The sequence below is a fragment of the Schistocerca serialis genome, chromosome 2, assembly GCF_023864345.2.
Source record: "Schistocerca serialis cubense isolate TAMUIC-IGC-003099 chromosome 2, iqSchSeri2.2, whole genome shotgun sequence".
Taxonomy (NCBI): domain Eukaryota; kingdom Metazoa; phylum Arthropoda; class Insecta; order Orthoptera; family Acrididae; genus Schistocerca; species Schistocerca serialis.
In genome coordinates this window covers 1,142,981,083-1,142,995,715 of record NC_064639.1, presented here as the reverse complement: position 1 = coordinate 1,142,995,715, position 14,633 = coordinate 1,142,981,083, and the positions used below count along the sequence as shown (strand labels likewise).

At 41.6% G+C, this 14,633-nt stretch overlaps 1 protein-coding gene across 2 annotated transcripts in view; it reads right to left on the bottom strand.

The window, feature by feature from the left end:
- LOC126458604 (uncharacterized) overlaps window positions 1-14,633 on the bottom strand; it is a 67,351-nt gene that overhangs the window by 14,872 nt on the left and 37,846 nt on the right. For both annotated transcript variants that reach the window (XM_050095760.1, XM_050095759.1), the window contains exon 4: window positions 10,481-10,693. In XM_050095760.1, coding sequence (XP_049951717.1) covers window positions 10,481-10,693 — 213 coding nt within the window. The remainder of the gene's footprint in view (window positions 1-10,480; window positions 10,694-14,633) is intronic.

Below are 14,633 nucleotides of genomic sequence, written 5' to 3'. Positions count from 1 at the left end.
AACAATACGGAATTTGTATTTACTTCGTTGGATAATGTATGAAAATGCAGTGGTCGAAACTCGGGGCGGAGAAAAATAAGCTCGTCTTCCACCTTTTCTTTTGAATTTATTTACTGACGCAGAGGTTTTGGCACCAGTATTTATCTTCGTGCCTACAAAGCATGCGTGTGTAGCGCTACATATATTCGATGGCAGAAGTTAGTGGTGGTGGGACCTACCAACATTTTTCAGAACTTCCGCTTGCTTTGCACTCGATTCTAAGCCGCAGGCGGTTTTTTTGGATTACATAAACCAGAAAAAAGTGCGGCTTAAGTTCGAGTAAATACGGTAATTGTCACGTACCGATGTTTCATCTAAAATTTTGTGGCTATTATGAAGAATAATTGAGAATTACACTGAATACAGTCAAAATGGTGCTGTAACAATAGTGACAAATGTGAATGAGAACTGGAACGGTTAGGGCCATATTGCTTATAAAATAGACAGTGACTAGATTCAAAAAGTACAGGCTATATTTTGTTTATTCTGTATTACAAAACATGAACCAGATGCATACAATTATCTATTTGAACAGAAATGAATAATAATCAAGCTGTATTTCCACTGAAGCAGGAACAGGGGATGGATACTAGGCACAGGATCACAGTTCTTAACTTACTTGTACTTACCGATATGTGAGTTCTACTCCACAACTAAACGGATTCTTACTGTCATTTACAACCACTAAAGACCACGAAAAATAAGATGGAACAGAGTGGTAGTTAACAACTGTTTCATAAAGGACATGACGAATACAGGTTTATAAATACAAAATGAAATAGGGGTAATGTAGGAGTAGGTTTAATAATGAATAAAAAAATTGGAGTGCGGGTAAGCTACTATCAACAGCATAGTGAACGCATCATTGTGGCCAGATAGACCCGAAGCCCATACCTACTACAGTAGTACAAGTTTATATGCCAACTAGCTCTGCAGATGATGAAGAAATTGATGAAATGTATGATGAGATAAAAGAAATTATTCAGGTAGTCAAGGGAGACGAAAATTTGATAGTCATGGGTGACCGGAATTCAAGAGTAGGAAAAGGTAGAGAAGGAAACATAGTGGGTGAATATGGATTGGGGGAGAGAAATGAAAGAGGGAGCCATCTGGTAGAATTTTGTACAGAGTATAACTTAATTATAGCTAACACTTGGTTCAAGAATCATAAAAGAAGGTTATATACGTGGAAGAATCCTGGAGATACTAGAAGGTATCCGATAGATTATACAATGGTAAGACAGAGATTTAGGAACCAGGTTTTAAATTATAAGGCATTTCCAGGGGCAGATGTGGACTCTGACCACAATCTATTGGTTATGAACTGTAGATTAAAACTGAAGAAACTGCAAAAAGGTGGGAATTTAAGGAGATGGGACCTGGATAAACTGAAAGAACCAGAGGTTGTACAGAGTTTCAGGGACAGCATAAGGGAACAATTGACAGGAATGGGGGAAAGAAATACAGTAGAAGAAGAGTGGGTGGCTCTGAGGGATGAAGTAGTGAAGGCAGCAGAGGGTGAAGTAGGTAAAAAGACGAGGGCTAGTAGAAATCCTTGGGTAACAGAAGAAATGTTGAATTTAACTGATGAAAGGAGAAAATATAAAAATGCAGTAAATGAAGCAGGCAAAAGGGAATACAAACATCTCAAAAATGAGATCGACAGGAAGTGCAAAATGGCTAAACAGGGATGGCTAGAGGACAAATGTAAGGATGTAGAGGCTTATCTCATGAGGGGTAAGATAGATACTGCCTACAGGAAAATTAAAGAGACCTTTGGAGAAAAGAGAGCCACTTGTATGAATATCAAGAGCTCAGATGGACACCCCGTTCTAAGCAAAGAAGGGAAAGCCAGAAAGGTGGAAGGGGTATACAGAGGGTCTATACAAGGGCGATGTACTTGAGGACAATATTATGGAAATGGAAGAGGATGTAGAAGAAGATGAAATGGGAGATACGATACTGCGTGAAGAGTTTGACAGAGCACTGAAAGACCTGAGTCGAAACAAGGCCCCGGGAGTAGACAACATTCCATTGGAACTACTGACGGCCTTGGGAGAACCAGTTCTGACAAAACTCTACCATCTGGTGAGCAAGATGTATGAGACAGGCGAAATACCCTCAGACTTCAAGAAGAATATAATAATTCCAATCCCAAAGAAAGCAGGTGTTGACAGATGTGAAAATTACCAAACTATCAGTTTAATAAGTCACAGATGCAAAATACTAACGCGAATGGAAAAACTGGTAGAAGCCGACCTCGGTGAAGATCAGTTTGGATTCCACAGAAATGTTGGAACACGTGAGGCAATACTGACCCTACGACTTATCTTAGAACATAGATTAAGGAAATGCAAACCTACATTTCTAGCATTTGTAGATTTAGAGAAAGATTTTGACAATGTTGACTGGAATACTCTCTTTCAAATTCTGCAGGTGGCAGGGGTAAAATACAGGGAGCGAAAGGCTATTTACAATTTGTACAGAAAGAAGATGGCAGTTATAAGAGTCGAGGGGCATGAAAGGGAAGCAGCGGTTGGGAAGGGAGTGAGACAGGGTTGTAGCCTGTCCCCGATGTTATTCAATCCATATATTGAGCAAGCAGTAAAGGAAACAAAAGAAAAATTCGGAGTAGGTATTAAAGTCCATGGAGAAGAAATAAAAACTTTGAGGTTCGCCGATGATATTGTAATTCTGTCAGAGACAGCAAAGGACTTGGAAGAGCAGTTGAATGGAGTGGACAGTGTCTTGAAAGGAGGATATAAGATGAACAACAACAAAAGCAAAACGAGGATAATGGAATGTAGTCCAATTAAGTCGGGTGATGCTGAGGAAATTAGATTAGGAAATGAGACGCTTAAAGTAGTAAAGGAGTTTTGCTATTTGGGAAGCAAAATAACTGATGATGGTCGAAGTAGAGAGGATATAAAATGTAGACTGGCAATGGCAAGGAAAGTATTTCTGAAGAAGAGAAATTTGTTAACATCGAGTATAGATTTAAGTGTCATGAATTCATCTCTGAAAGTATTTGTATGGAGAGTAGCCATGTATGGAAGTGAAACATGGACGATAAATAGTTTGGACAGGAAGAGAATAGAAGCTTTCGAAATGTGGTGCTACAGAAGAATGCTGAAGATTAGATGGGTAGATCACATAACTAATGAGGAGGTATTGAATAGAATTGGGGAGAAGAGGTGGCACAACTTGACAAGAAGAAGGGACCGGTTGGTAGGACATGTTCTGAGGCATCAAGGGATCACAAATTTAGCATTGGAGGGCAGCGTGGAGGGTAAAAATCTTAGAGGGAGACCAAGAGATGAATACACTAAGCAGATTCAGAAGGATGTAGGTTGCAGTAGGTACTGGGAGATGAAGAAGCTTGCACAGGATAGAGTAGCATGGAGAGCTGCATCAAACCAGTCTCAGGACTGAAGACAACAACAACAACAACAACAACAACACGAGGAATAATCTATATTATTAACTCCTGTGGCTCACAGCATGGCGCATTACTGAGTAACATCACTTGGGTGGTGTAGTGACACTACCGACATCACTAAGGAAACCAAATAGCTGGCACAACACTACTGTTAACTGGTGCCACAATCCAGAGAGCACTCTCCATCAGGTGTGTCCTCTGATGAGACCATGCTCAAATCCAGTTTATAAGTGCATCCAGGTTTGGTCTGAGATAGTTGTAATGTGATCAGTGAATAGCTGGACTTGGATTATGTGGCTTACTCTAAGATAGCTTGTACTGGTTGAACCACTACTGCAATGGCTGCAGCTATCAATTGACTTACTGCTAGCCCTGGGATCAAGGACGAGCCTCTCTCTAACCAATGATAAACTGAAGAGGATACTCTGAGCAGGAGTGAGCGGTCAGTGGAGGGTCAACAAGGAAGCAACACTGTGCAGTGAGAAGACAGGCAGTTACTGTGTGCCTGCTATACAGCTCTCTCTCTCTCTCTCTCTCTCTCTCTCTCTCTCTCTCTCGACTGCTGGGCTGTGTTCCAAAGGCGGTGCATTGGTGGTGAGCTATGCTGTTCAATAAGTGACTTTTACTTGCTGCTGGAGTGGCAGCAAGTTAAAGAGGACACAGCTGTTAACAGAGACTGATGGTAATATTCTTGCGGGTGAACGGCTCTGCGGACTCCAAATCCCAGTAAAGGCCTTGTAAAATTGTTTTCTTTTTGCTGTGGCAAGGCACAGGAGTATGTTTAAATGGTGGTGTTTTGCAAATATTCTGGTTTGGCCACAACACTGAGTTTCTTAGTTGCAGTTCTACCCGTGTTTCTTGTTGATTCATGTGGTAGGAGGCTGCATCCTCGAATAGAATACTGTGTTCGTACTGGTCCTGATCATTCAGTCTCTGGCTAGTATAAGTTGACTGAAACTCTGGTTGTCTAAATGTAACAGGTTTTGTGCTGTTCTAGTTGTTGGAACAATACAACTCAACAGGATCTGTTAGACAATACTCACGGCCATCCCAGTAGAACAAGCCGGCTTTCGTCCCAACCGAAGCTGTGGAGACCAAGCCCTGGCCCTCAACACATGTTGAAGCAGGATTACAAAAGAAATTAAAAACATCTGTGGCCTTCATTGACTTGTCAGCAGCCTATGATACCTTCAGGAGACAAGGTCTACTATATAAACTGATGAAAATAATTCCCTGCCAAAAAATGACAAAGCTTACTGGTAACAGAGGATTCCAGGTCATCATGGGAAACAAAGTCAGTAGCCAGAAATTCCTTCAAAATGGCTTACCTCAAAGCTTAGTATTAGCCCCACTGGTTTTCAGCCTACACATTGCTACATGCCAGAAACAGCTTCTAGGAAATTTGGCTATGCTTATGACTGGGCCATTGCAACAAGGCACACAGATTTTGATACATTGGAAGAAACCCTGACATCCCATCGGTCTGCACTGGCAGCATACTTCCGTAAACGGAGGCTTAGGCCTAACGTCACGAAGACAGAAGTAACCTGCTTCCATCTCAATAACAGAGAAGCCGACAGAGCTCTGGAAGTATATTTTGATGACACATGCCTCAACCAAAACAAGGAGCCAAGGTACCGAGGGGTCACGTTAGACAGACCCTTGTCGTTTATATCAGACCTTACAAAAGCAGCTGCCATGGTGAGAACAAGAAACAACCTCATCCATAAACTCTGCGGAACCACCTAGGGACCAACGGCAACATCTCTGAGGACGTCTGCACTGCACCTGGAGTACTCTGCAGCGGAGTACTGTGCACCTATATTGCTAAACAGTAGTCATGTGAACAAAATCCATGCACATTATTTCAGGAACCGTTAGGTCTACACCTAACACATGGCTACCTGCCCCGAGTCATATACCACCCCTAGAAATACGACGAGAAGCAGCCTTGGTTAGGGAATACACGATTGAAGCAAACCCTGAACTACTGGTAAACATCGATATACCTGACCACACTATCAAGAGGCTTCATTCAAGACATCCTCCTCTCGCTCTCGACAACTTCGCTGGGGCTGACATCAACTCTTGGAAAAGAGAATGGCTCCAAAATGCCCCAACAACTTGCCACCTAATGCCTTGTATTACTGAGGCAATTCATGGGTTTGATCTGCCCCGTAAGATCTGGTCAACTCTGAACCAACTAAGAACTGGGCATGGAAGATGTGCTGACTCACCCTTCAAATGAGGACTGCTGTCTTCGCTAGCATGTGACTGCGGCGTGCCTAAGCAGACCATCCAACACATCAGAGATGAATGCAGTGCCACAGCATTCAGTGGGGACTTTGAAGAATTCCTCATGGCATCCCAAAAATCCATTGAATATATACAAGGACTAGATGTTTGTCTGTGAATATAGAATAATGTGATCCAATACTGAAATGTACTTAAATGTCGTACACTAAATATGTCTCTGATACATTTGTGTTTAATGCTTTTCCACCATTCAACAATGTGAGGGGTGCGATGCTTACCACCAATAATTGCAGTTATATTCTATGGCTTGCAAAACTTCTGACATGGAAAGCCATGTTCTTGTCAGGAAATGTCAATGCACAAGCTACAGCCATTAAAATCCGGCAGAACTTGAGTTGCATGGAAGATTTTCTTTATTGCAAAAACATTTTTCGACAAAGAACCTGTTATTACAGTCAGGTGAGAATTTTGGCAGCAGAAAAAGGGTTCCAATCAACCTTACACAGATTGGGGCTCCTTCTAATGGGATTAAGAAGAAATTATTATTTTAAGTAACTATGTGGGCAGAATTATGCAGACCCTCTTATCAGGGACATTATTGTGCATTTTACCCTCAATTCAAAAGAGAGGAATAATGCACTGAGGAAATCTGATCTTTCTCTGATGGGAGCTATGTGAATAAACTGTCCACACAGCCTAGCTTGCTTATAAAGGAAGAATGCATCAGGGCAGTCAGCTCTGTGGCACCTGAAGTGCGAGCTGTATGCCATATCTGGTGGGAACCTCACCTGCACCACAGCCTGGACAAACCCGTAAGCAATTAAACCTGCAGTGAGAGCCCTGTCCGGTTGTAAACATTGTTTCCTTTGTCACACACGCAGCATGTGCCCCCACTGGCGTGCAGCATGCTGCAGCAAAAAGGGACGTCTGCAAGAGGTATGTTGTAGCATTCCAGTGCAAATATGTCTCAACTTGTGGAAGATAATCAAGTAAGTGATGAAATTATGGAAGTGCAGAATTTCCAGAATGCAACCCAGCAAATGTTTTTATAGGACATCCTAAACAACAATGCTTCTATGTGCTAAACCAACACATACTAGTTTTGAGGTTGCCTCCCCTGCACGCAGTCAAAACAAACCTTTGGACACATGGATGGCATCATGTGCTCTTGCTGAGAAAACTTCCAGTTTTACTCACTTTTTACTCATTTACAAAAAAGACTCTCATCCAGTAAATTTTCTTGTGGTAGCTGACCAAAAGTCAATAAAAATTTTGAGGTGGGCTCCTACCACACTTTTGGATTTACTGTGCATGAAACAGTACACACCCTGCAATTCAAAGAGCCTTCACCACCCTGAAGACTCTCTGTGATGGATATGCTCAAATCTTTTCACCTGGGTTACAGAAGGTAACTGATTTCAGAGCTAATGCCACTCTCAAAGCAGCAGCTATCCTGCATATCTTCAAAACTTGCCCAGTGTCTCTGGCTCTATCCTTATCTACAAATACATTATCTATTAAAGTGCTAGAACCGGCTGTTACGCTAGTTGGAATGTCCACCACTGGTACTAAGTTGTAACAGTACATCAGGTGTTCAAAGTCCATTTTGCTTCTATTTTCTGTTAAGAAGTCCACACATTGAAGTCACCTGTAACAATGGTTGAGTCAGTTTTCCTACATAGATGGGACAGAAATGATTCTATTTGTCTCAGAAATACATTCAGATTCCCAGCAGGTGCCCTGTAAATAGCCAGTACAGTGACTGTTGCGCTGTCTGCTGTTAACTCAATACCACACACCTCAAAATGCTGATCACTGCTTCTCACATATTGCAACTCCACCTTTTCTCATAATAGATCTACAGTAATGTCCAGCTAAACTAAAGTTCTCAGTCTGTAGCATGTGGATTCCACTCCTACCATGATGTTCTGAGAAACACAGTATATCAGGCTCGCTTTCACACTCATCTTTTAAATTTATTAGCAACTGGTCTATTTTATATTTGAATATATATTTTGGTGGAATAAAGACAAAGTTTGATTTTTGCTCACCCCTGCATTTGCATGATGTTTCTTAGGAGTGGCTTTTTCCAGAACACTAGTTGATAGTATTGCTTGAGGTGTGGAAGACTCATATTGAACACACGAGAGAAATGTTTCACGCAACGAATCCTTTTCTCTCGTGTTACTCACCATAAAAAACACTAGGTTTGCTTTCTGTTGCGTGTAGTACGGGCAACAGTTTCTGCTGCATGTGTTGATGTTTCTGCTGTTGGTCCTGCCACTGATGATTCTGCTGCTTTTGATGATGCTGCTGCTTCTGCTGCTGACACTGGTCCCATACTGGTACATGGAATTTTGCTGTTCGCTCTCTCCCTGTTCGCAATGATTTCATTTATCATTTTACACACAAAGTTTTTTCTTTCATAATTTAGATGCATACCGTGTTTGGTATGCTGACACCCGTCCAATTCGCCTATATCAACAACGCCACATTTTCCAAACAAAGAACGCATTTGTTTTATTTTAATGTTAGTTTTTCGAATTTATTTGCTGACACATGAGCGATATATTAGATCATATCTGTGTGGTAGAGTTGCAACTATTGTATTTCGTTATTTATTGCATTTCAGGAACTTTTTCAGTTCCATTAGGCAGTTATTTGCTTGGTTTTTTGCAATAGCATTTGCACCCGCTATACACACGACATAGTCATTTTTTCCCAATATTTATTATCATGTAAGTCGACACCAATAATGTTTTTCGTTGTTGCTCCTGGCTTCATAATACCTGTTGCGTTGTATTTTTTGTTTTCTTTGAAAAGTCTCATCTTGTTTTGTGCCATGACTGTCCGTTAAAAATAATACACTACTTTCGTGTTTGCACTCATGTACGTTTTCCTTGATGTTGTCTTTCTCATTCATCCCATTACTTCGTGCAAAAGATGGCATGCTCAATTTCTCACCGTCACGAACTTTGAGCCTGTATCACCATTCTGTTGATAAGGTTTGTTCAAAAGTTCATGTTCCCGTTACCGATGTTAGGCCTAAACCCGCCTCTTCGCTCACGGAAAGAACATGAAATTTGTTTTTAACTGACAACTGTTTGGTGTTTTCACTCCCTGGAGATGTTTTCTTATTTACATCTCTGTTTTTATATGTATTTTTGTCCACTCATTAGAGCTTTTTGCGGAAGAGAAATGGACTTTTGTTTGACTATGGCTCACTTTTTCTTTTCGAAACTTTTGTTTGACTAATGGCTGACTTATTTCTTTTCAAAGTTTAGATATCTCACTATTCAATACACTGATGATTTGCTGAAGACTAGAAATACGCTCATTTGGCTTCATAATTTCATCCCTACACACTGTATTTTTACTCACAATATTTTCGTTTTTTGTAAGACCACCACTCCCTTGTACATACAACGTCTCTGCCATCTTGACCTACATTCAATCACAGACAAATGGAATAAAATATGACTTCAATCCCACATGCAAGAGGTATGTACTGTACAGGAAAATGAAGTTAGACTAATGACTGAATGAATGATTGAAATAATAATTTCAAGTCCTTTGTTTTATGTGAAGAGATATAGGACGTCCATTTAACTACAATCAGCTGGCAGTAGTATTCTTAGCTCCTAACAACTATGGTATTGCCGATTCACAAGAAAACTAAAATGACTGTACTATATAAATTGAAATATTGGTAAACAAATGGATGGCAAAGAGATGAATTAATAACAACATCTACTTTGTAAGAAGACACTCTTTTACTGCATCTAATATATTATTTACTGAGAAAGTTACACATAAATGCTCTTATTACATTTACTACTACACTATTTTATTAAAAGTGTCCAAAGGAAACATAAAATGTACAGTACTCTCATATTTAACTGCTTAACTCAAGTGATAAGTGACATCTTTTAAACAAAGAGAAACAAGACCAATTTCTTGGCCTTGTACAGTCGTCACAATGACAGCAATAAAATGGTATATATTGAGAAATAATGTAAATCAAGTACCAACTTGATCCATCATATGAAAGTAGCCATGTTAGGTGTTCAAATAGATACACTGGATTACTGTACCATCATAAGATAGTTTGTCTTGGTTGGTTTATAAATTAGCTCACAGCTATTGACGACTTATAAGAGCCTGGTTCTTAATTTTCAGCAGTTAAGAAATAGGTGTCTGAATTCAAAACATTCTGTTCTTCTCCTTACAATGGCCAAAGCAAAATAAACAAATCAGTAATCTAATCAGTGGACGGAATCTGGAGGTTGTGCACTGTGTAATCTTCTGGACTAATTGGATGAAAAAATATTACTTGACTGCAAAGAGAGAGAGAGAGAGAGAGAGAGAGAGAGAGAGAGAGAACATCAGCTCACAAAGGTGTTTTGTTAACTGGAAAACCGAGGTGTTTATGAAACTTTTGAAATGAAAACTTTTCCATCAGTCAATGGCAGAAATGTAGTCACTTCAGGAATTTTGGATGACAGCGATATACGTCCAAAAGGAAGCAACCAAAGTATGAAATATTGGATCATTCAGCATATTTGGCACTCTGTGACTTTCACAGATAGCTCTTCAAACCATTCTGTCTTCAGAGTATATGTAATGTCTATAAAGAATTACATTCAAGAGACTTCAGTTGCTTTCTTTCACGGTTGTCACTATTGTTACCTCATATTTAATCTGCATACGAAATTTATGTAAAAAAGGTAATGTAAAACCACTAACCTGTTTCAGGAATGAACCAACTTTTGGTCGGGTCTTTATCCCGTATATCCTTTTCAAACCAGCTGCTGTGAACACGAAATTCCCCAGTGACGTAAGATAAGGCAGAACTCGTAGAACAAAAGCTGCACCTTTTACTTTTACTTGTGTATTGCCAAGACAAAGAATCTCCATTGTCTTGCAGAGTGCGTGCTTGTTAGCAAATTCTGTTTTCTCCTAAAAATACATTATTTCCAGCTAAGTATAACTTGTCCATACATTAAAAAAACTCTGTTCTGTATGCAAACTTTAGTAAAAATACTTGCCAATAATCAACTGTTTTACAAATGTACATATTTTGTGTCAGTAGTTCACATAACCCACACAAGACGTTAACATGTAACAACAATTTTTCAGAAAGAAAATAAACACATAAACCTATGGAAGATAGCGAAAAAAATGCTGAAACATCTGGACGAAATGGAAAGCACAAAACAGTGTCTTGCATTAGGAGAAATTCCTCTCAAATTTTTTGTAGCAAGCACATAAATAAGAACTACAGGGCTCATAAGAGGATTATTTTTAAAGCTACTTAAAACTGAATAACTTTTGATGAACATCTAGCCAGTGATTGTACAAATCTTATTTCTTCTACTCCTCATTGCTTCTGTACATAATTTTTACCGGACGAGTTAACTTCAACCTCATAAAAAAAATTGGTTTATATTTACTTTCCACTGTTTTAAAGAGAATTATGGCCAATACATAAAACTTTTATTTATACATTACACTGATTCTGTCAATAGGTAAAATCAGAGACATGTATTCATTTAAATCAAGGGCTTCCTGTCAGTCAGTATACACTGAAGTGAAGAAAGTCATGAGATAGCAACATTGCTTGTTATTCAGTGTTTGTGACCGACTGCCATGATCACCAGTGAAGAAGATGAAGATAGCTGCTGTGTAGACAGGCTTTGTCTCCTATGACAGCGATGCTCTGTTGCCTGGGTGGATGACAGTTTTGCACATGGGTTTGTTTCTGCAGTTTATTTTTCTCCTGTATATTGAAAAACACTGGAATTTTTTAGAGGGCTTCAGGAGAAAAATAAACTGCAGATGGAAACATGCATGAAACCATTAAAACATGCACGAAACCATTATCACGGAGATAACAGAGCATCACATTCATAGGAGACAAAGCCATTCTACACAGCAGCTAGCTCCATCTTCTCCACTAGTGATTGTGGCAATCAAGTCATGATAACTGAATCACAGTCAACATTGTAAGACATTTCATGTATGGTCATCTGTGTACGAAGTCACATTTGCTGCTGAAGGGGTGGCCTAATGGCAGGTGGTGGCAGCTATAACTTCGACACTCTGTACCATCATTGGATGTTGATTCTAGACATAGAGCCCTATTCTCAATGTGTTCCTCATCAATCGCCTCTACATCCCCTCATAGTTTGTCACAACATTTCTGGAAAACCCTGTATGTACAAGAATCAGGAGGAAACAATAAGACTGGAAGACCAAGAATGAAATGCTCACACACAAAAAAAGATGTAAGACAGGGACGCAGTCTTTTCCCTAAAATCTAAGATTTGTTACTTCGAGCACCTACATTTGTGGAAGCTCTGAACTAATGAAATCAGTATAAGAATTGTATGTGCCAGGTGTACTTTAAGATCTTGCTTACGCTATGAGTTTTGGCTTTCCACAAATGGGAGTATCTCATACAGATGAGATTTTGCTGTGTTAGTAAATTACATGTATACTGTCAGTATGAGCCACATCACACATCTACATCTACAGGCATACTCCGTAGACTACCGCATGACGACTCTTGTGATGCCAGAGAATACAATGTATGAAAATGAGTTCTTTTTATGCAGCATATGTTAAATACTAACTGCATGGAAGTTGAAGTGTGATGGAATTTTTGTGCACACTGCTGCCTCTACCGCCTGAGCAATGTAAGGATATTTATATATATATATATATATATAAAAATGTAATTAAAGAATTTTTTCACATTATGATTTTGTGAAAATTGCAGTAGCCACCAGAAAGATCGCGAGAGGCGCACATCGGCACGGCGTGTCACGGACGGTAGTTGCCGCAAATAGAGTCCGGTCCACCAGAGGGCACGCGAGAATTCGGCCGCGACCTCTGCCAGCGGAACAACAACAACTCAGGCAGCACGGACCGTGCCCAGTCAGTACACATCGGGCATGCCTATGAGACAGTTCCCGGTCTACTCTGAAGTGCGGCGGAAAATGTGAACCGTGCTACTACACAATTGGCGACGAGTAGGGTCGTCATTCGTGTGTTGTGTCGTTGTTCCGGTTTCGCAGCTTATCCGCGGCATGGAGGATTTAGTGCGGGTTTTGGTTGAGCAGCAGACGGAGCTCATGGCCACCATGAAACAAGTGTTTCCGGCGTTGCTCTCCACGCCGTCTGCTCCAGCACCGTTCCCTCCTCCCTTTCCCCCGTATGACGAGACGGCGGAGGATTGGGACGCGTATGAACATCGCCTTTGGCAGCATTTCCAGGCGTTTCATGTTGTCGATGCGGAGGTATGTCGTGCTCTTTTCTTGTCTTGGATATCTCCCTCGCTGTATCAAGTTTTGCGGCAGCTGGCGCCGTTGCAGGAACCCTCATCCTTGTCTTTTGACACATTGTGTTCATTACTGTCTTCACATTATCGCCGCCGCACGCATGTTGTGGCGGCTAGGGTTGAGTTCTATCAATGCAAGAAGCACCCCCATCAGTCTTACCGGGCGTGGGCCGCTACCCTGCACGGTCTTAGTCGCAAGTGTCATTTTGTCACGGAGCAGTCGCGAGAATCGTATGCCCACATTATGGTACGCGACGTCATTGTTCGTTCGGCCCCTGATAGGGAGGTCCGGCAACGGGCCCTGCAGTTAGAATACCCTTCCCTTGAGGAAGTCCTGTCCATTGCTCAATCGTATGAAGTCTCTCAAGCCGCCGGTCAACAGCTGGAAGCGTGGTGCGATGTCGCGGCGGTTCAGGGTGGCGCGGCCGCGTCCACTGCGTCTGGGGTGGACGACATGCAAGCGGTACAATGCGGCCGTTCCGGCCGCTCCCGCACGGCACGTAAACAGAGTTCCGGCCGCCGGGCCCTGTTACCGTCCTGTGCGTCGTGCTATATACATCATGATCGGTCGGAGTGCCCCCAGCGTTGGGCCGTTTGTCGCAAATGTAATAAAAAAGGACACATTGCTAAAGTTTGCCGCTCAGCCTCGAAAGAATTGAAGGAAGCAGTTACAGAGGACATGGACGTTGACATTCAGGTAGTTTCATCGGGCCAGGCTCCCGACGCATCGGCCCACAAACTCTTTATCGAGGTGTCGGTTCGGTCGCGCCGATTACAACTGCAAGTAGATACGGGCACGGCAGTTTCTTTGTTGAATGCACAAACTTACTCCGACCTTGGGTCGCCCCCGTTGGCGCCAGTTTACCGGTGTCTAAGCGGTTATGGTAAACAGTTCATTCCCCTACTGCGTCAATTCTCTACCAACGTGACTCACAAATCAGTCACTCGGCCTATTACTTTTATTGTTGTCAGTGATGCGAGCTCCGCTAACCTTTTTGGCTTGGATGCCTTTCAAGCTTTCGGGTTTTCTATCACTGACACCACACAGTTGGTCTCTGAAGATGTTCCCTATCAATCATTAGAATCTTTGATCTCTGACTTTCCGCATATCTTTGAGGAGGGCCTGGGGAGTGTTTCAGACTTTGAAGCTCACTTAATGTTGAAGGCGTTGGCTCGCCCGCGTTTTCTACGCGCGAGGAAGATCCCCTTGGCTCTCCGCCCTCAGGTAAAAGAAGAGCTAGACCGGCTGACAGCCCTAGGGGTCGTTCTTCCCATTTCTTCTAGTGAGTGGGCTTCGCCCCTTGTTATTGTCAGGAAACCCTCGGAAAAATTATGTCTTTGTGGCGATTTCAAGGCCACCATTAATTTCCAATTGGTGGTGGACACCTATCCTTCACCTCGTGCTGATGAATTGTTCTCCACCATAGCGGGAGGCCGATATTTTTCGAAAATCGATCTTTCGGAGGCTTATCATCAGATATCTCTTGATGAGGACTCCAAACGGCTGGCGGTTGTCAACACCCCGTTTGGCCTTTACCAATACCAGCGGTTGGCCTT